This window comes from Talpa europaea (genome assembly GCF_964194135.1).
Source record: "Talpa europaea genome assembly, chromosome: 7".
In the NCBI taxonomy this organism is placed as follows: domain Eukaryota; kingdom Metazoa; phylum Chordata; class Mammalia; order Eulipotyphla; family Talpidae; genus Talpa; species Talpa europaea.
Genome location: NC_140074.1, coordinates 132,018,358 through 132,039,665, shown reverse-complemented (window position 1 = coordinate 132,039,665; position 21,308 = coordinate 132,018,358). Strand labels below are relative to the sequence as shown.

Below are 21,308 nucleotides of genomic sequence, written 5' to 3'. Positions count from 1 at the left end.
GCTCGCGGCGGGTGTTGGGGTCTGGCGGCGACGGCGGGCACGCCCCGGCCGCACCCCCTGCGCCGCGGGCCCCCCGCAGCCTCGCCCGCGCTGCCTGACAACCCGAAACCAACGACGCGCCGCGGCCCAGGGCGCCGACCGGAGGCGGGGCCGGGACAGCCCCGCGGCGCCTCCCCCTGCGCCCCCGCCCCCCGCCCCCCGCGCCGGGCCGGGAGCTGCCGCCTCCTCCGGGAGGGGCCCCCCGAGACTGCGCCCCCTTCCTGCGAGCGCCCGCCGGTGCGCCCCTCCGCGGCCCTGCGTCCCCCGGCGCCCGGCGTCCGTTTGGCAGCTCCGGCGCCTCCCCGCGACCCCCGCTCGAGCCCCGGCGCCCCTCCCGCTGGCCGCGGGGGGCGACCGGCCTGGCCCGGCTTCTGGCCGCGCGCCCCGGCCGCCCCTTTGTCCTTCGGCGTCGCCAGGCGGCTGCGGGCCGCCCCCGCTGTTTCCAGGGGCGCAGCGCCGGGGCGCAGGGCAGCGCCCGGCCTCGCTGGGGCGTCTCCTCACCCGCTGGCCGTGTCGGGGCACAGAGCTGTGCTGTGGCCCGGGCCCCGCCCGCCTCACTTGCAGCACCCCAGAGGGGCGCCCTGGGTGAACCCAGACTCCGGGGCCAGGCTGCGGCCTGTGCGCCCCTCCGCCCCTCCAGCCCCGCCGGCAGAAGAGCCACCCCCGTGGGCAAGGAGCAGAGGTCGGAGCTGCCGGCTCCTGCCTGGTGATGGCTGGGAGCGCACCGGGAGGTGTCTCCGGAGGCCCCAGGAAAACAGGATTCTGGTCCCAGCGCAGCATCCAACTTGCTGAGCCACCTGTTGCCGGTTTTTCCTGCCCCGCCCCCCATGGACCTTAGTTTCTGGGTGATGGTGGAGTTCCTGCAGCTCCTGCGGGTCCATCTTTCTCACCTGTGTGTTGGGGGGGGGCACGCGTGCACACACACACACACACACCCCACACCCCAGAGTCAGCAGGGCCCAGGAAGCGCCCCTGCAAAGGCCAGGAGCCAGCAGCCCGGTGGGAAGCTGCTGTGGAAGGAGCTGGTAAGGAAGAGCGAGCATCCCCTGGGCCGTCTCAGACAGCCTGGCACGCGTCCACAGGCGCAGCGTGGTACCAGCCTGTGCCCTGGGACTGGCTTCCCCGCTGCCCCAGGAGCTTGCCCTGGGTGTGGCTATTAATAGAGGAGGAAGCCGCCCTGGCCTTGGGTTTGATAAATAGATAAACCAAGAGCAGTGCGGTGGAATCAGCACTCCTGCCGGGGGTCCCAAGGTTGCCCTTGAGGCTGCACCCCGCGGCTGGCCTGTCTGCACATGGGCCTCCCTCTGCCAAAAGCAGCAGGTAGGTTTACAGATGGGCTTTCTGACCAAAAAAAAAAAAAGTATCCCTGCATTGAATCTTGGGGGGACTGGCCACAGGAGGCCCCTGGTCAACTGGACTCTATTTATTTTTCTTTCTTGACTGTTCCTCTATATGCAAAATCCCTCAAAGCAAAGCCCGCCGTGGCAGAATGAGAGAACTTTCTAAGCAGGAGGTCGCGGCCCATCTCCCTTGGCGACTCATCCCAGAGTCACCTCGATTTTCTCAACCTGATTCCTGTTTGTGGTGTTTTGCCAACCACACCACCCGCCACGGCCTCAGGCCTCAGTTTTCGCTGCCTCTTCCCCCCATCCTGCACATGCAGCTCTGGGAGATTCTATTTCTGCAAATGTTTCTCCGTCCCGTGGCCTCGTGGCCATGCCCCCACCTCAGCTCACTTGAGGCCCCGGCCTGCCCCCACAGCTTGTGAGGGAGCTGGAGCCCCCGCCCTTCCTGCCACACCTTAGGCACCCCCCTCCTCCGCCTGCTCTGGGCTCCGGGCTCTGGCGGTGCCACCGCGTGTTCTGGGCCACGCCGCCATGTTCAATTGCCCCTGGGCCTTGTTCCTGCCTCTCTGGCCAGGAGAGATGCTGCCCCCCCTCTCCCACCTGCTGTCTGTCTCCTGCTTCCCGTTCCTCTTCTCTGTCACAGCCCGCTTCTCTGAGCTCATTGAGACCTTCATTCATTTACCTGAAGCGAGAGCCGACAGCTCCCTCGCTAAACAAGACGACTGCCGCTGCCCCGCTGCCTCGCTGAGGGTTGACTCGCCAGTGGCCGTTAGTCCTGACTCGGGAGACCCATGACGTCCTCCCTGCTCGCTCCCTGGGAGCGGAGGTCGGTCCTCCTACCAGCCCCGTCAGGACGCCCCGTGCTTCCCCTGTACATGTGGCAGGGGAGGGGGTCCTGCCTGGAGCCTGGCCCGGGCCCGCCGCCACGCAGAGAGGATGTGGGACGCAGCTTTCCCCGGCCCCCAGAGCCGTCGTGCCACAGGCGGCCACACCCTCAGGTCCGGGGCTGTGTGTCCATCAGCGCAGTGGAGTGGAGCCGGCCTGGGAGCAGGTGCGCCTGCACAGGAGGGGCCTGAGCCTGCAGTGGACACTTGGGCCTCATCATTGCTCCCACCACGTCCCCCCCTGCTTGGACGTGACCCCACGCCAGGCCCCCACCCACACCCATAGGGCTGGTGTATCCGTGGCCTCTGGCTCCCCTGTGACACGGAGCACCTGGGGCCAGGTGAGGCTGGGATGAGGACGTGAAGGTCATGGCCATGAGAATGGGCATTTATAGGGTTCATGCGCCCTTCACCCCGCCATGTCCGGAGGCTCTCCTCTCCCACGCCCGTGTGCCAGCGCCGTCAGGCACTGGGCTCTTTACCTGTGTGAAGAGCAACAGGCCTGGCAGGCGGTCGCCTTCCAAGCACAGAGGTGCCAGGTTGACACAATGGGGACCTGTGCTTTCTCCTGGGACGTGTCATTTGGGTGGGTTTTCTAAGTGGGGGTTTCGACCTCAGCACCAGCCACATTTGGTCCGAGTCATTCTTTGTGGTGCGGGCCTGGCCTCCACCCACTGGGTTCCAGGAGCAGCTCTAACCAGTTCACTCAATCTAGAATGTCCCCCAGTGTTGCTGGGGGAGACACAGTCACCCCCAGTTGAAGCCTCTGCTGCATGGGCAGCTCGGGCTCTGATTCCCTTACACAGGGTGGGGCCAATCCCAGGACAGTGGGGTGTGTGAGGTGTGGGGGTACCCTCCGCCTAGATGGCAGGGCTGGGCAGGCCCAGGTTGCTCCGGGGAGGCGGCAGCCTGCAGTGTGCATGGGCGGGGCCAGCGCTGCCACCTGCTCCCAGGAGACTCAGGCAGGCTGCTCCCTCCTGTGTGTCCGCTTGGGGACTGAAGACGGTGACGTCACTCCTTTGGGGCTATCGCAAGATCAGCATTCAAGAAATGTGACCGTCGATGATGATGATGACGTTTCATCAAGGTCTGGCCACCGGGGCAACTCGATCCCCCACTTCCCTGAGCACAGAGAACAGCTGGCCCAGCCCCCCCCCACCCAGATGCCTGAAGCAGGCATTTTTAAAATAAAGGGCAGTTGATCCCCCATCCAGAGACAGACGAGGTGGGGCTTCTCCTGGTGCAAAGCTGACTCAGAACCACCCCCTGCCCCATGATGTTTCTGGCAACATCACTGGGTGGGCCGCGAGGCTGGCTCCAGGCTGCTGCCCTCCTGGCCCCATGGGCCGCCCTGTGCTGGCTCCGCAGCTGACCGCAGCCAGGGTCAGGAGAGAGTGGCCGGGCACCGGCCCCCCCTCGCCAACTCTGTGATGCAGGCCAGCGCCCACACCTCTCCGGAGCCTGCCCCCTCCTCCTTGGGGTAGGGTAACCAGAGGACAAACCTTCCAGGGGCTTTTTAAAAGAATCACCTGCGGTTACATGGAAACTCTTAGCGCAGCTCTGTGATAAGTGTGAACTGTCTGCACATTATTATTAATTTCATGTTACAAGAGTTGAGATAATAGGAAACCCCCCCACCCCCGGCAGCGGATCCCCCCTCATTTCATTCCCCCTACTCTCACCCTGTGGAGGCAAACATGGCCCCGGGGGCTCCTTGCAAGGACATTTGAAAATGGACAGACTTTCTGTTCCTGAGCTGGGCCACAGGGGAAGTTCTATAAGGAGAAAGGGAAGCCCCTTTCCTGCACCCCTGGGTCTTCCTGAGGCTTGTCAAGGTGAATGACTGTCGGGAAGGTGTGGAGAAGCCAGACCTGAGGGGACACGCAGGGTCAGGCTGGCAGGCCCTGGGGGCCCTGAGGTGGGGTCACCGGGACATGTTCTGGGTGTGTGAGACCAGGGCCCCCCTCGGGTGTGAGCGGGGTGCCTGCCCTCCCGCCAAGGGGCTAGCGATTTGTGTGGGGTGGGGGCAGGGGCAGGCCCCTTTGCTCCCCAGTGCTTCCCACTCTTGGACAACCTGATTCGCACCAGAGGTGGGGCGGGAGGGCCGGTGGGGCGGGCGCCTCCTAGGCGGGCCTTCTAGGCGGATGTTTCCTCTCGACTGTCCGTGTTCCCTTCATCATCTTCCTCCACTTCTTCTGTGTCCAGATGCTGCTGCAACTGCCGAGAAAAGACAATGGTGGGGGGCAGGCCTCCCCCGCACCCAGTATTAATGCCGAGGTCTGCGTTGGCTGGCGCCCAGCAGACCGAGGCGGCAGCCCCGCGCCACCAGGGCCCTGTGAGTGCCCAGGGCGGTGGGCCCCAGACCGACAGGTTAGGCCCAGCTGGTGAGGCTGCTCACTCAGGCCCCGGGGTGGGTCAGCCAGCAGGCCGTGGCTCCCCCCAGCCCCCCGTCCCTGCCAGCTCAAGGTCCCTACGATCTTATTCTTCAAGGCCTCGGTCTCCTTCCTCTTCAGCTCGGCGAAGATGACTTCGAAGAACTCCTCCTCGGCCTTGGCGACCAGCTCCTCCATGTTCAGAGGGGACTCGTCCTCCCGCGCCACGTCCTCCCGGCCCTCGGCCTTGTCCTTCTCCTTCTCCTTCAGCCGCATCTCTCGGTGTCTCGCCTCCAGGATCTTCTCCCGCCGGGTCTCACGCTCGAACATCTGGGGTGCACAGAGACAGGGAGCCCGTGGGGAGGGGGTGAGCAGCCACAGGGTTGGAGGGGGGGGTCTTCTCCTGAGCTTTGCTGGCTCTACTGAAAGCTGCACCGCAGAGGTCTACACCTGCAGGGTCTATACTGGGGCTCAGGGAAGGGTGTGGAGGTGGGAGCAGGGACCCCAAGTGACCCCCTTCTGAGAAAGCCAGGTGATTAAATTCTGAGCTGACAGGGTGGCAGGTGACTGCTAACCCCTTGTTTAAGCAGCCTGCCTCTCAGACCCTCCCAAGGCGCCCTGCCTGGAAACCTACACCCCAACGAGCAATTGTTCCACTATTTCCTGGAAGAGGGGGACAGTCAGGGGCCCCCCACATGCACAGATGATGAAAGAACTTGACCCAGAGTGACCAGAGCCTCATCAGCAACTATGCACCCCCCACCCCCTGCCTTCCCCCCCCCCCCCCGCCCCGTGGAGACTTGAGATGCTCACGAGACCCGCAGCAGACGTGGCAGCAGGAACCTGCCCAGCGTGGTCCACCTGGGAGTCTGCTCCCCTCTGCTCTGCCACAGTAGACCCCCCCTCAAAAGCCCTTGGGGGAGCCAGCCCAGAAGCTTCCCATTCAGTGTCTGAGCACAAGCCTAGCAAAGCCGGGTCTGGACGCCATCATGCCTTCTTTTACCAGGAGCAGAACCTCTGAAGAGACCCTCAGGTATGAAAAGCCTCTCAGGGGCTCCAAGAAGGCAGGCAGCCGCCTGAGAGAGCCCTGGAGTCGAGCCGGGGAGGCCCGGGGCCCAGCGGAGGCCCAACCAGCTATGAGGCGGGGCCACAATCACAGGTGGAGCCAGGGCCTCCCCGTGTCTCGGTATCCAGTGATCTCGGGGCCACAGCGTTCCCCACCCCTGGGGGCTGTACTGACAGCTCTCAGCCCCCCATGACTCTCCCCTGGCCAGTCCCCTCCATGTCTTCTCCACGGGCCTTCTGCTAAACCAGGGGCTGGGAGCTGGGCGCTGCCCGGCAGCACTCACGGAAGAAGCCGTGTTCTTCTCGTTCCTCTGCAGCGTGGAGAGCCCGCTTGAGACCTCCAGCAGCGTGGTCGTCCCCAGCTGGGAGCCACAGGCGATGAGACACCCATTGTCCTGCACCCGGAGGCAGAAGAGGGCCTCGTCACACACCTGCAGGAGGCCGGGCAGACTCAGTGAGCAGGAGAGAGGAGCAAAGTGTGTGTGAGTCTGTAGGGTAAGGTAAAAAATCAGGCTTTTCTGCCCTCCCGCCATCAGGATAGATGAGGGAACCCTGTGATCCTGAATGCATGCCTGATGGCGGGCACCTGAAGTGGGTACACCTGTGCTAGGACTGTGCTTTTAAGGGTGGTGTCACGGGGACGCCAGTAGAAGCCGAAAGAGAAGAAGCCCGAAGCAGAAGCAGAGAACGCCAGAGAGCCCAGATAGAGTGATGACTTGCTGGGGGCTGGGAGGCCTGCCAGCCTCCCGGCCCCCCAGCACTCCTGCCTGCCATATGCCTGGTGAACCCCAATAAAAGACCTGCAAAAACCCACTGAGGACTCTGACTCCTCCTTTACCCAGTCTGCATGGGATCAGAGAACCTGCACTGTGTCCTGGTCCTGCCCTTACAGAGTCCCTGGCCTGGTGAGGCTTCCCCAGGTGGCTCTGTCCAGGTGTCCTGTGACTCCCCCTGACCCCCAGGATGAAGCTCTGATTCTGAGACTGGCCCTCGAGACCCTAGACCCCCAGCTTTACCCCACCCCACTCCACCCTGCTGCACCCACCCCTTGAGTCCAGCCTCATGCACCTGCAGTTTCCCAAACTCCAGCCAGTAGGCTCGGCCTGGCTACGCTGATACGCTGATGTGCTATCAGCATATCAGGCCTGGGAGGCCGGGGGTGGGGGGGTGGGGGGTGGAATGGGTGAGGCACCTGGGTTTTGTTTTTGTATTTACTATCCCCCAGGTGAGTCCACTTGGCTACCAGGGCCTGTGGGCCTAGAAGCAAGGAGAGGATGTGTGGAGGACATGACCTTCAGGCTGAGGGCCGGGTCACACTGTTTGAACACATAGTCCCAGATGTCCAGGGTCCCGTCCATCTTGGTCGTGAAGAAAACAGCCGGCCTCACGGGGCTCCAGGCGGCATCGGTGAGGTACGCCATGTGGTACCTGTGTGGAGTTGGTCCACGGGTCAGGGCCACTGTGGTGGGGAGGCTGCTAGGCCACATCCATTGCGGGGGGATGGTCTTCCTGTGCCTGCCGTCCAGCTGTGCCAGCCTCGCCTCCCGCTGCTGACAGGAGGCCCCTGAAGGGACCTGGGCTTTTCCCCCATGGACTGACCACCAGTGCTTCCCCACAGCCAACTCCAGGGAACAGGCACGGGCTGGGGGACCTGGGCCCAGCCCCCCAGCCATGGGACTCCCTGAGAGGAGCCAGGAAGGGCGTGTTGAGATTAGCGCTGCGCTGCCTGCATGATTGAGTTTACATTCTCAAGGATTTCCACAGGAAAGAATGAAGCTGGACTGCATCTTACACCATACACAAAAACCAAAACCAAATGGGCTGAAGACTTGAAAGCATGAGCGGAATGTGTCAAAGTCCTAGGAGGAAACACAGGGGAAACTCCGCGCCTGAGTCTTGGCAGTGAACATCTGGATTTCACGCCAAAAGCACAGGCAGCGAAGGCAAGAATCAACGCGTGAGAGGACAAGAGACCACAAGCGCCCTCCCAGCGCGGGAGCAGCCGAGGCAAGGCAGGCACAGCCCAGGGGGCCGGCGCAAGTCTGCAGACTGCCCGTCACGTAAGGGGTTAATGTCGAGGACGTACAAGGAATGGATACCACCCAACAGAGAAAAAAGCATTTAAAAATGGGCCAAGGGCCCAACAGACATTTCTTCAAAGAAGACACAGAAATGGCCAACAGAGGCAGGGCAGATGCCCAGCGTTGCTCGTCATCAGGGAAACGCAAATCAAAACCACACTGAGCTCTCGCGGCCGCCTTGCATCTGCTTACAAGGCCTTCACAAATTAAAAAAAAAAAAGAAGAAGCTGCCCACAGCCTCTGCAGCGCCAGTTCAATTCCTGGCCGCCGGGCGAGGGTCCCACATGGTGCGCAGACCTCTCCTGCCGCCCGCTGCTCCCCTCAGCAGTGAACTTCGGTCCTTCTGCCTGCTCTGCTCCCCGCTCTGGCTCTGGTGAATTCTCTCACCCTCCCGCGCTTCTGACTGTGCCCAGTGCTTGTATAAATAAATAAATAAATAAATAGACAAGTGATAAGGGAAAAGGAGTGTGGGTGAGGGCCCCTAGAAAGGAACCCTCGTGTTCTGCCAGTGAGATGGTAAACTGAGGCAGCCACTATGGAGAACAGTATGGAGGTTACTGAAAAATTAAAAACAGAAGCCCCACGTGGTTCAGCGATCCCACCTCTGGGTATTATCCGGAAGAACTGAAATCAGGATCTTGAAGGGCCCCCCCCCCTTGCCACCCACCCCCCACCCCTCAGCCAAGCTGCAGGCAGCCTGCCTGTCCATCAGCGTCTGGACAGACGGCACACCGGCTTCTCTGACCGCACTCCGGCGCTCACAGCTGCTCACAGCCCCCGAGCTGCTCCGCCTGCCTGGTGGTCATGGGGGTGTCCTCAGGCAGGACCCACAGCCCAGATTCTGGGCTCCTCCCAGCTGCGAGAGTTGGCTCCCCATTGCTCTGCTCCCTCACATAGCAAGGAGGGGGCGAGCCCAGCGTTGTCACCTACATGGGGAGGGGAATGAACGCCCCCAGGCTGTGGGGCTGGCCACTAAGCTGGGCACACCGAGTGTGTTCTTGGCATGGCTGGGTCATGCCAGTGCCCAGCTCACACGCGGGGTTTGTGGGGGGCGTCTCCTCCATTTTAGGGACAGACACACGGAGGCTCAGGGTGCCCCCACCCTCATTTGCCCCGTACTTGGTCCACATGATGGACGACTCCCGGCTGTCCTCTGACCAAATGCGGGCGGTCCAGTCGCCGACGGTCAGGAAGTTCTTGGGGTAGAAGGGGTTCCTCTGGAGGGCGTAGATGGGGCCGTGGTGTCCCGAGAAGGTGCACACGATCTTCTCCGCCTGCGTCTTGGCCTTGCGGTTGCAGGAGACCACGATACCCTGCTCGGTGCCCACCATGAACTTGGTTGGCTGCAGAGGGGGTGAGCAGGAAGGAGGAAGACTCCAGGACACGGCAGCTCAGGGCTTGGCTGGCCGCGCGAGTGGCCGCTTGTGGGGGAGGGGCTTCCAAAGGTGCTGGGAGGGCCTTGGGTGTGAGCCTCTCTCAGGCTGTGCCCACCTAGAAGTGGCCCTCACCCTTACAGCCCCTTCAGAGCCCACCCTTCTTTGGAACCTGGCCGAGGAGCCCACCCTCAGGGGTGCCCGTGTCCCATCACTGCCAACTGCATGCAGCACATTGCACCCAGTAGGCGTTTTGCCACAAAATCTGGGAATGTCTGTTTACAGATAAAGTCAATAAGCCCTGAGAAGAGACACTGGGTGCCCCAGGTCACTCAGAAGCCTGGGCAGAGCCTGGGGTGGCACAGTAGAGCACTATCTGGGGGACGTCCCTGCCCCGCCGTCCCCGAGGATACAGAGCAGGTCACTACCCAGCACGCAGGAACCCACGGACCGCTGGTGATGTGATTGCACCCCCACCAGCCTGGGAGGTCCTCAAGGGAAGAATCTGGTCTAACTTTGAACTGTGCTCCCCATGGCACCCACAGTGCAATTGTAGATCGCAGAACAGAATTGCCTCCTGCCTCAGGCTGGCCCCAGCCCTCTGCCCACAGCCTCCCCCATCACCCCAAGTCTGCCTCACTCACTGCTGCACACCTCACCCTTCAGGCCAGACTAGACGCCCTATGTGGCAGCCCCAGCCTACAGGATGCTGTGTCCTCAGGCCCCAATAAGAAGAATAGGGGTGCTGCTTGGGGGGGGGGCGGGGCACCCACATCCCCCTGGTGATAGATCCACCCCTGGGCGATAGATCCACCCTGCAGGGCCAGCTCAAGAGTCCCAGGGAAGTAAGTCAGTAAGTCACGAGGGGTCCTGCCAGCTCGTCCTGGAGGCCAGCACCCCAGACTGGGGAACCGCCCCTCACGCCTCTGGTCTCAGGCTTGGCATGTCGGGGTGGAGGTCTGGCCTTGGAGTCAGAGCCGCCCCTCAGTGGTGTGTTCTAGAACATGTGACTTAGCCTCACGGAGGCATGCTTTGGCAAGCGGGTGTCGGAGCAGTAATGTTACTTCACTGGGTAGTGTTGGGCCATCGCACAAGCTCAGCCGGTAAGGTAGGCAGGAGCGGCCTCCCGTGGGCATGGCTGCCAGGCATGGCGGTGGGGTGGTGGCAGGGACCCCTGATTCTAGGACAGAACATTTTTTCTGAGTCCTCTCCACCTCGACCTCTATGCCCAGGGTTGGAAATCAGTGAGATTGTCTTCTACCTCATCCCAGCAGCTGTCGCCCAAGGCTGAGGGCTCCCCGGGGCAGGGGTGAGGCCAGAGCACCCCCACCTCCCAGGGGCCTAGGAGTGTCACAGGCCCAGAGGCAGACCAGCCACGTCCCAAGCGGGGAGCAGGGGGGCTGAGAGCTAACTGAGGCACCACCCCAGGCCAGGAGCCTCCTAGGAACTATTTTTGGTTTTGTGTTGTTTTTTCTTTTGCTTTGGAGGAAGTCTTCATTTGCTGCTTCTAGAACCTTCCCTCCTCTGACACATTCACACTATGGCTCCACTTTGATAGTCACATGCCTTCACTGTTCCTTCTTGGCTGCTGCGCCATGATTATCCCTGTGCTCTGCTTTTCCAAGGTGCCGCTCTGGGCGGAGCCTGGCGTCCCCGACGCTGGGTCGGGCAGACCTCTCCTATCAAGGGGCTCTCCTATGGAGGGGCTCTCCTGGGATTCCTGCCCTGGGGGGGAGCTTGCTTTCCCTTAACCCAGCCACCAGCCTGGTGGCAACCTTGGGAAGGAGCCGGGCTTCCTTCCTCAAAGGCTCTGCTGCCCCCTGCCGGGACACTGCTGGAAAGCCTGCGCGCATCGGAGCTGCCCGTGGCGGGCATGGCCCTCCCGTGTCTTGTAAGCAGGGGGCAGCGGGCAGCCCCAGCACACTAGCCCCAGCCTGACCTTGGCTCCTGCCGGCCGGCAATGAAAGTCAGGGAAGACAGGAGACTGGCACTCACCAAAGTAGACTCGAACTCCAGAGAGATGGCCCCCAGGGCATTTTCCAACTGCTCCTTCCTGGTGATGTCCAGAATCACCACCTCGGTGGGCTCGCTCAGCTTTCGGATGTCCCACCACATGACCTGCAGGAGGAGGGGTGACTAAGGACTGAGGCCCCGGGGTTCGCCTGGCCTTCTCTTCCCCAGCCCCTTCACCTTAGTGGGCCAGAAGCCCTGGGCCTGAAATGGGGGTGTGAAGGGGCCGTCATATGTACCCCGTAATCTATTTACAAATAGGCACTTCGTCACATTTTTTATAACAACAAATGAGAAAAAATCCATTTAAAGAAATTGTGGCATGCCTGCACGACGCAGCCCGTAACAGGGCGCCCTTTATGCAATGCCAACTGTCTCCCGGACTTGCTAATGGAAACGTCGAGATCAATGTGCAGGTCTGCCAAGAGATCAGGAGAGACCGTTGCTTCCGTGTGCGGAGACGCCCTGACGGCAGACTCAAGAAACGCTGTGGGTGGGCGCCCGCCAGGAGGGGCCTAGGAAGCTTGTGGGCCTCCGCGTTGCCCCTCTGCCCGGTGCCCTGGGTAGGAACTATTCGCTGTGCCCCCACCATGCCCCTCGAGCGCCGGCTGCTGAGTACCTGCCCGTCTGTGGACGCGGAGAAGCACTCGGTGCCGGTCTTGGACTGCAGCCAGATGGTGCCGTACACCGGGTCGCGGTGGCTGAACTCAATGGTGGACAGCTCGGCCACCAGGCTGCCTTTCCTGGTGTCCCAACAGGCTGGTGGGATGAAAATAAGGAGGAGCCGAAGGGGGCACAGGCATCCCCCTGAGGAGAGGGTGCTGCTCCTCTCCGATAGGCAGGGATGTGGTTTTTTAGCGTCGGAGCTAGGTTCAAACCAGCCCAAGTTTCCTATCAGCCCCAGGGCCAGCGGGAAGATGCCCAGAGAGCACACGTCACTAATTCCTGTGCCCTGCCCACCCGCCAGCCCTGGGGGAGCCGCTGCGGTGGCACAGGCAGGGCACTTGCTGGTGCGCAGTGCTGTGGCTGCTACGGTGGTTGAGGCCCTGGGGGTGGTCCGGGAAGGCTTCCTGGAGGCAGTGAGGGGGAACTAAGGGTGATGATGAGCCCAACATTGTGAGCCAGGCCGAGAGAAGCCTCCATCACAGGCAGAAGCAGGTGAAAATGCTCCCAGAAGTAAGAGCACTTAGGCAAATCTCTCCTGCTGATAACTCGCCCTCTTTCACCTGCCTCTGATGGGAAAGTCACAGAGGAAGTTTTACCCTTTGCTCCAACCTATTATCAGTGCTTTGCCTCTTCTGCTTTAACAGTGAAGACTCAGAGCTTATCTGCTCTTCTTCAGATAGAATGTTTTTTTTTCAATTCCCTGTGAGTGACAGCAAGGACCCACTGGGGCCTATTTCTAGAAAAGCTGATCTGTAAAGCAACAAAAGTACTCAAAAATCTTGATTTAAGGATCTCAGTCTGCAGCCTGGTCCAGACATGGGTTTTCTCAGCTCAGCTCACTCTGCTTGGACACAGCAGTGCTCCCCGAGGGGGGCCCCCCTGCAGGCAGCGCCCAGCCTGACATGAAAGTCCCCTGGAGGGGGTGCCTGAGTAATGAGCGGCCGCAGGCCCCGGGATCCGGAATAAACCGTGGCAAAGTGGCTCTGCTTTAGCCCTTTAGGCCCTGGCACCCAGAGCACTGGGCAGGGAGGTTTGTGGGAACCCACGTCTGTTCCATAACCTGGCAGTTACCCCAAGGGAGATAGTAAATCTAGAAGGGAAACCAGAGCAGGCTGACCACAGGGAGTTTCTGAGAAGTTTCTCAGCCATGTGGCTCCTCTCCGGAAGGACAGGGAGTAAGAGCGTGGGAAGGTAGGAGGGCCAGAGTCCTTTGCATGTCCAAGGTCAAATCCGACCTGGGGGTGAGAGAGGAGGGTGAGGGTCCATGGACACGGTGGGGGTGGGGCGGCGGGGGGCGGCCAGGTGCCCCTGGGCATTTTCTTTCCAAACACACTAGAGATCTCAAAATCAGGTTTTTGGGTCTGCGCCAGCAAAAGTGGCCGAGTAGGGGCCTCTGAAGGAGATTGTCAGAGTCTACTTTTTCACACCTGGAAATTAGCCAAAGGCTTACAGCAACCAGGAGAGTGGTTATTCGAGAAAAGCAGCCGAGTCTTGGTCAGTGCGGGGAGTTCTGTTGCATTTGAACTGGCCCTACTTACAAGCCCACACTCCCCAGTTCCCTGGTAGCCTTGAAAACCCATCACGTTCCTGGTGAAAACCACTAGCAGCCAGAGGAGGGGCCTGGAGCTCTTTCCAAGTCTCATGTCAAAGAACTGTCGCAACTTGACCTGGGCAGGGGGCCTGGAGTCCCACTTGCTAGGTTGTCTCTACCTACTGACCTGGAGCTTGCCCAGCAAAAAAGTCTTTTCACGGAGTTCCCGGGTGCCCGCCCTTGACGGTAAGCCTGGACCTGGCAGGTGGGCCCTGACCGGACAGCAGTGGGAGCTGCCTCGGAGTCCCCTGGGGGATCACAGGAACTGGTGCGCCCCTGGCTGAGCATCCAGGTCTCTCCTTACCGATCTGCCCGTTGTAGCAGCCTCCCAGGAGCACGTGGGAGTCCTTAGGGTTGTACTCCAAGGTGACCAGAGGAGAAGACGGCTTCAGGACAGTTTCAGGCTTATTGGGGTTTTCTGGAAAGCAGGAAAAAAACGATATAAAGATTTCTACCTACCCCATCGATCATTTGTCATCCATCCACCCATCACCATTATCCGTCCATCCATCCATCCACCCATCCACCCACCCACCCAGCCACCCACCATCTCCCCGTCCCTGGAAGGGAAGGCCAGGGTCACGCAGCTTAACCTCCTCTACAGGTGGGGAGTGGCAGAAGGGGGGGCTGTGTTTGGGACCCCTCCTGTCTTTTCCAGGCTGCCCCTCTGGCGCCCGGCAGCTGGGATCTGGCCCTCTTGGTCCTAGAGACTCTTCTAGTGGTTTTATTTGGGGGAACCGGGGCAGGGAGGGGGTGATTGCATTTGCAGTGCACTCCCCGGATCTGGTATGAAATGAGGCCCTGACACAGAGTCAGCTCTCCCCGACTCCTCCAGGGCACTTTCCCCTTCTGTGCTTGGACCATGGGGGAGCCCATGCCCAGGAGTGACCGTAGGGACCTGCTGAGCCGCTCAGGCTGGAATGAGCTGTGCTGTGGGTTCGGCACCAACACCGACTAGTAACGGCTGACGCTTGTTGTCACAGCGGCCACAGGGAAGGGACGTGCGGGAGCATGAAGCCACATGTGCCAGCCACCTGCCGGGCTGTCAGAGGGAGCCTCGTGTCAACAGTGGCCTGTGGATCAAGCCATACGGTCTGGCCTCCTGATGAAAACTGCTGGGCCGTCAGGGAGCCTGTGGTAGTGCCGCCATTCACAGCACGGTGGGGCGTTCCAGGGAATATTCAGAAAAGCTAGTGGACACTAGTGAGGCTGCTGAGGTTAGGAGAGAGGAGAGAGGAGGGAGGGAGGGAGGGTCTAGGGGTGTAAGGGATGGGGTGGGAAGAAGCCTGTTCCCGTGTTATCAAATGAGCTTATATATGCAAATTGTTGAGAGCAGGGTCTGGCCTATGTAAGTCAGCCTGTGTGTTCTGTTCCCCACCCTGTCTCTGGTGAATCCTCTCAGCACCACCCCATCTCTGGCCTGTACCCCAGCTCTGGTATGCCTAAATAAATAAATCTTAAAAAAAAAAAAAAAAAAAAAGGCTGTGCTCCCAAGTGGACGCACTGCCCCCTGCTGGCCACAGATTCAGAACCAGCATCAGGAAAGCAGGACAAAAGTGAGTCCAGTCCCGCCCCCTTGAGTCCCTTCTTAGGTGGCTGGGGACCCTTAGGAGGCCAGGCGGAGGCGCTCTGGAAATGAAGCGAGCTTCCTGCACTGCACCCGGGAAGAGGAGACAGTGGCTTCCTTCTGGGTCCCTGGTCCCTCCCTCCAGGGAACAGCTCTCAGTCCCCTTCCTCAGGCTCCCTCACCACCCCCGGGACCCCCAGCTTTTCTCACCCAGGTCCCAGATGTAGGATTCGTAGCTCATGCCTTCAGGTGCCCGTTGAAACTTCAAGCAAGAATAGGCCACTGCCAACTTTCGGTTGCCATCAGGGTGCCAGGAGAGGTGTGTGGCCGTCCGCTTGATTTCCTGGGGATCCCTTTAGGGAGCAGCACAACTGAAGTGCAAGGCTCCCCAAATGTCTTTCTTTTAAAGATTTATTTTATTTAATTTATGCATAAGAGAACTGGGGTGTAAGCCAGAGGTGCAGGGGTAGGGGGGTGAGAGGTTTCACCAGAGACAGAGTGGGGAGCAGAACAGGTGGAATTATTGAATGTATTTCAGTAGTGAAATACACTGCTGGGGGGAGCAGTGGGGAGACAGGGGAGATCTCCTGTGTCATGTGGGTCACCTCCCTGGCTGGGGATCGAACTCAGGCATTTGTGATAGCATTGAGACTTAATCCCTACACCATCAGGGAGGCCCCCCAAATGTCTTATTTCCTAAATTTCTCTTAAAATAATTTAAGTGTATTTAAGGAATATCATTCACTTAGAGAAATTCACCTAAACAGCAAAGTTTACAGGACTCCCTTAGTCGGAACACCAATCTCACCAGCCACAAATAGAAAATAAAAATGGGGCCTCCCCAGTGGCGCAGTGGTTGAGCGCTGGGTTGCGAAGCTGCCTGCAGCCTCTGTGGCGCCGGTTCGATCCCCGGCTGCTCCCCGGCCACCGGAGGAGGGTCCCACATGGCGCGCAGACCTCTCCTGCCGCCCGCTGCTCCCCTCAGCAGTGTCCTTCGGTCCTTCTGCCTGCTCTGCTCCCCGCTTTGGCTCTGGTGAATGCTCTCACCCTCCCGCACTTCTGACTGTACCCAGTGCATGTATAAACAAAAAACAAACAAACAAATAAATAATAAATAAATAAAACATGCCTCTATTAAAAAAAAAAAAAAAGAAAATAAAAATGAAAATTAAAACAGTAACAACGAAATATTAAATTCCAGTCTGATAGTCTCACTTGCTGAGAGTTTTGAGCCCAAGGCTTGATTTCTCATTAATATTAATAAAAGAGGAAGGATGAAACCAGCAATCAGGCTCCTTGGCATTCACCCAATTGAGCTGAAAAGGTTTTTCCTCACAAAATGTCCGCACACAAATGTCTACAGCAGCTTTATCCATAATTACCCAAGCTCAGAGCCAATCAAGATACCCTTCCCTGGGTGAATGGAGAATAAAATGCAAACATGCAATGGGATGTTTTTCAGCATTACAAAGAAATGAGCTGTCAAGTCCCAGAAAGACGCGGTGGAAACTTAATGCACGCTGCTAAGTGAAAGAAGCCAATTTGAATAGGCTGTACGAGTCCACCCACTTGCCATCTGGGAAAGGCAAATCCACAGCCACAGCAACAAGGCCAGTCACTGCCAAGGGCTCAGGGCGAGCCAGGGATAAAGAGGTGGCGCACAGGGAGGGGTGTAGGGCCGGGAAACTGTTCCGTACAATACATTTGTCCAACCCCGTGAAATCTACAACACAAAGAGTAAACCCTGCAGTAAACGATGGACACTGGATATCGGCAGGCTGAATGTTGTGTCCTCCTGGAGTCATGTGTGGAAACCTAATTTCTGACGTAATGGTATTTTTTTTTAAGTTTTTTTTTTTTTTTGGTAATTATTTTTTTTTTAAAGATTTATTTATACAAGCACTGGGTACAGTCAGAAGCTCGGGAGGGTGAGAGAATTCACCAGAACCAGAGCGGAGAGCAGAACAGGCAGACTGATGAAGTACACTGCTGAGGGGAGCAGCGGGCGGCAGGAGGGGTCTGCATGCTATGTGGGACCCTCGCTGGCGGCTGGGGATTGAACCGGCGCTGCAGAGGCTGCGGGCAGCTTTGCAACCCAGCGCTCAACCACTGCGCCACCGGGGAGGCCCTCTGACGTAACAGTATTAGGAGGTGGGGCCCTTGGGAGATGATTAGGCCATGAGGGTGGAGACATTGTGAGTGGAATTAGTGCCCTTTGGAAGGGCCTCAGAGAAGTCCCTTGCCCTTTCTCCACTGCGCGAATGGACACTCCTGGACACAGCTTTGCAATTTTGCTTAGCCTTTCCTTGGAACCTGTCCCTCCTTTCCACCACCCAGACCTGCCCCCAGTGTAGAGCCCACTTGTCTGCTGGGTACTTTATTGTTCTGCCCCTTATCAAGCCCCGTGCACAGAGAGACTTCAACCTGGGCTCAGAGTGATGGGCAAGGAGTCACTTCTGCAAGTGCTGGCCCCTGGGGCGACAGAGACCGGCCAGGCACCTGCCTTGCTATAGAGGTACCTGAAAACGTTGATGGTTTTAGCTGAAGGGGCCTCTTCCATTACCTCCACCTCATCTTGGTCATCGAAATACTCCTGGTAGATGTCAATAGCGTTGTTCTGCTTGATGCAGTGCTCCATGATCTGAGGAGGACACACAGGGGTTCTAGCAGTAAAGAGGGGTCCATTCATCATGACTAGGGCTGAGGTGGAGTCTGAGGGGGACAAGAAAGACCTAGTGGTCTTCTCCCACCCTTCCAGCCCATGCATTTTCAATGGGAGTAACATCGTACCCAAGAGGTGTGAAAATTGGTCCCTGGGGGTAAAAGGATGTTACTTTCTATGTACAAAGCACATGTGCAGCACATACCAGTATGCCTAGGGCATTAATATTTCATGGAGGCATGATTGGGGAAAAAATATCTAAAAAAGGCTAATTGAGAAGAAGATTTATGATGACAGAAAGGTGAGAAACAGAAGTATGATCACGCCATACACAGCACCCACTTTCTGGTTCTGCCACCCAGAATAGCCTCCCTGTTATTCCAAATGTTCAACAAGGAAAAGCCCAAGGTCAAGGGCTACCTCTTCCAGGAAGCCTTCCCTGATCCTTTCAATAGGAACTGAATTCTCCCTTCTTATAAGCAAAAGGGCATGGAATCCCTTCTCTTCCATCATCTCTTTCTAAGTTATGTGTTGATATCTCTGCTTTTGTCTTTGCACGTCAGGGGATTATAAACTCTTTGGAAGCAGGACATATGTGGATTTCATTTCTGCAATCTCTGTCACATCCAGCAGAGACTAGACCAGTCCAAATGTGTCAAATGAAAGACTGATTCCATTTGGAAGTTGCTGCTGGGTGGGGTTCTTTGGGGTCCTCTGTCCCAAGGGCTTCCTCCCCTCAGACTCCTCCTATAAAGCCTATTCAGCCCTTGCGCCATTCACGCTCCCCTTTGGCCTGCTGCGGTGTTCCTGTCTGCCTGCTCCAAAAGGAGCTTCCTTATGGCACCGAGTGGCCACGGGAGCGCAGCATAGCTGGGCTTGGCATCCAGCTGGGGAACCGGAGTGGCGGCTGGGGTGCCCCCGCGGGAGCTGCGGGAAGCCTCACCGAACCCAGCTGCATGATGGCGTTGATGTAGTTCTCGTCCTTCTCTATCTTTTTCCGGAAGCGGATTGTCTGCTCCAGCTCCAGGGGGTTCACGTCTTTGGGCCAGCCCCCCTCAATGTGGTTGACTCCCCGCGTCTCCATCTCAAACCGCTCTGTGTTGGCCTAAACAGAGAGCCTCATGAGAAGACGCCACTTGGTGTTAGCATTCATCACTTCTGCAGAATCCCGGGGCTCCCAGTCCCTGAACCCCGAGTGCTCAGGGATGACCGATGAGGTGCCTTCAGCCAAAGGCTCCAGCAAGGGATTTTCTGGTGTTCAGGTGATCACAGGCAGTCACTAAAGCATCGCCTGCGGAGCTAATGGCTTTGCAGCTGACACCAGTATCTGTGACAAACCCAGTGCTGGTTTTACCTGAGTCTGAACGGACCGGGGATCAAGGCATAGAAACCATCGAGAGTTGGATTAGCTTTGCCCGCAGAGAGAATGGCATTGATGTTATTTCACCCCTTCACCTTTGCCTGCTTTCCTTTTTTTCCTATTTTTAAAAGTTGTGGCAAAATAAATGTTACATAAAACTTACCACTTTTATCATTTTAAAATGTACAATCGTATGGCACTATGGGCAGCCACAACGTCGTGCAAATATCACCATTACCCAGTTCCAGAACTTTTCCATCACATCCCAGATGGTGAGCCCAGGCTTACTAAGCAGTTTCTCCCCTCTCTTTCCCTCTCGTAAGCCATCTCCTCCAAGGGTACAAGTCTTCACAGCGTGAAGCTGCTGTCAGGAGATCCTAACCTGGCGTGACCTTCGTGGCGGCCATCTTGTCTAGCTGGCCACAGGCAAAATTGCCCTGATCCCCTCGACAGCAGCTCGCCCTGGGAAAGCAAGAAACTCAATTCCTTTGACCTGAGAGTCCCCGGAACCACCCACACCAGCCTGATTGCTGAAAGTGTTTTTGCTAAATCAAGACTGATTTTCATGATAAATGAAAATTTCATAATAAGATGGTTTGTCTCCTTCAGTCTAATTTTCTCTCCACAGTCCTTGTCATAATCAGGACTGAATCTGATGCTGGTTCAGACAGGGAGGTCTCTGGGAGTCTCAACAGCCCCATGAGTCTTGGTTCTCTTATCTTGGGGGTCCCTCTGACCAGAACTTTCTATAGGACCATTTCCTTTTCACAAGCTGGGAAGTTGCCTGTGGATACAAATGTCTGCTCCCCCCAAAAAACTTCTCTCAGCTGTACCAAATGCTTGTACCAAACGACACAGTGAGAATGTTTGTGGTGAGCCCACAGGCCCTGGGAGAGGAACGTCTTGAGTTACATTCACCTGGCCCAGAATATTCTGGGTCTCCTGAATCTGGGCATCAAGGTGGGTCTTGGGGTGATTCTGTCCTCACACCTCCAGCACCCACAATTGTCCACTCCAACTGGCCTCCAGGTAGATGGAATCACCCAGTCCCACTTACTGCCCTGGTCACTCCCCCCTACCCGTAGCCCAGACCACACTTCAGGGCCGGGCCGTAAGGGTCACACCTCGTGTTCTGACATGCTGACGGAGCACTGCACGCCCGTGTCCACCGGGTTCCTCTCTATGTACTGCTCGGCCAGCTCGGGGTTGGGTGGGATGTCGATGTTCAGCTCCGCCTGGCGATCTGAGAAGTTGCATTGCTTCCCAAACTCGCTGCGCTTCTTGAGGTACACATACACAATCTCCATGGCACCGGCTGCTGCAGAGCACATGGAGGGGTATGCGGTGAGGGACCCCAGCCCCAACAGCCTCGTCCAGGCAGCTCCAGGTTCCCAACTGGGGAACAAACCTGGGGGCTTTGTCCAGAAGCTACATCTGCCTCTTCATAAAACCATTTATGACAGATGACTACATACTAAACATTATATTATCTAGTTCTTATAATTGCCTCTGATTGGGCAATAAAATCACTGTTTTGCTGTGTAGGAAACTGAAACCCAGTTACCTTGAATGCCTTGCTAAGAATCATGCAGCGTATAAGTGGTCCAGCAGGTCTGCTGGACTCCAAAACTCTTACCTTCCATGATAGAGATTTTACTGAGCTAATATGCTTATTGGGAGGCAGGAGGAAACATTGGTGGTGATGGTGTTGGACTGAATTTCTTGCTAAGCACATGTCCTCTGTCCTTCTGACCCCTGTCACATCAATAGACTCTATGGGGTCTGCATGCTTCTCCGTGGCTTAAGTGTTTGGTCATCTGATGGGGTCTGTCTAATATGAGAGGATAGAGTTGAAGCAAAGTTGTCCATTTGCTATCCACCCCCTTATACCCAGAAAGTTCCCCGGGATCTGCAAGGCTCCTGCACCTGTAAGGAGATCTAAAAAAAAGCTGTTGATGAGTGGCTGGGTGTGGGGTTGGGGAAAAAACTGTATGAGAGTTTCCCCAGGGCAGGATTACCCCTACCTCACACCATACACAAAATTAACATGCCATGGATCACAGGCATAAATGTAAGAGCGGAGCTATAAAAAGTAGGGAGAAGAACCTATTGAAAATAGAAAGAAAAGGTAGACTTAGAGGAAATATTTGCAAATCATATTTCTGATAAAGAACTTGTATCCGGACTATACTGAGACCTACTGCATCCTGGGCATGGTGAGGAGCAGGCCACATGCACTGTCCCTGCACACCCACGTCAACCCCAGAATACTTGTCACAGTTCTCATTCCAC

The 21,308-nt window shown here is 57.7% G+C and overlaps 1 protein-coding gene across 1 annotated transcript; it reads right to left on the bottom strand.

Moving 5' to 3' along the window:
* Positions 1 to 4,405: 4,405 nt before the first annotated feature.
* DNAI2 (dynein axonemal intermediate chain 2) lies at positions 4,406 to 20,323 on the bottom strand (the record flags this gene model as incomplete). Its single annotated transcript, XM_084238050.1, has 12 exons — positions 4,406 to 4,486; positions 4,744 to 4,971; positions 5,991 to 6,137; positions 6,999 to 7,134; positions 8,907 to 9,130; positions 11,156 to 11,278; positions 11,790 to 11,929; positions 13,732 to 13,845; positions 15,205 to 15,347; positions 17,514 to 17,635; positions 18,600 to 18,761; positions 20,141 to 20,323. 12 exons carry the CDS (start codon positions 20,321 to 20,323, stop codon positions 4,406 to 4,408), a joined length of 1,803 nt encoding a protein of 600 aa, XP_084094176.1.
* Between the last annotated feature and the right edge of the window lie 985 nt (positions 20,324 to 21,308).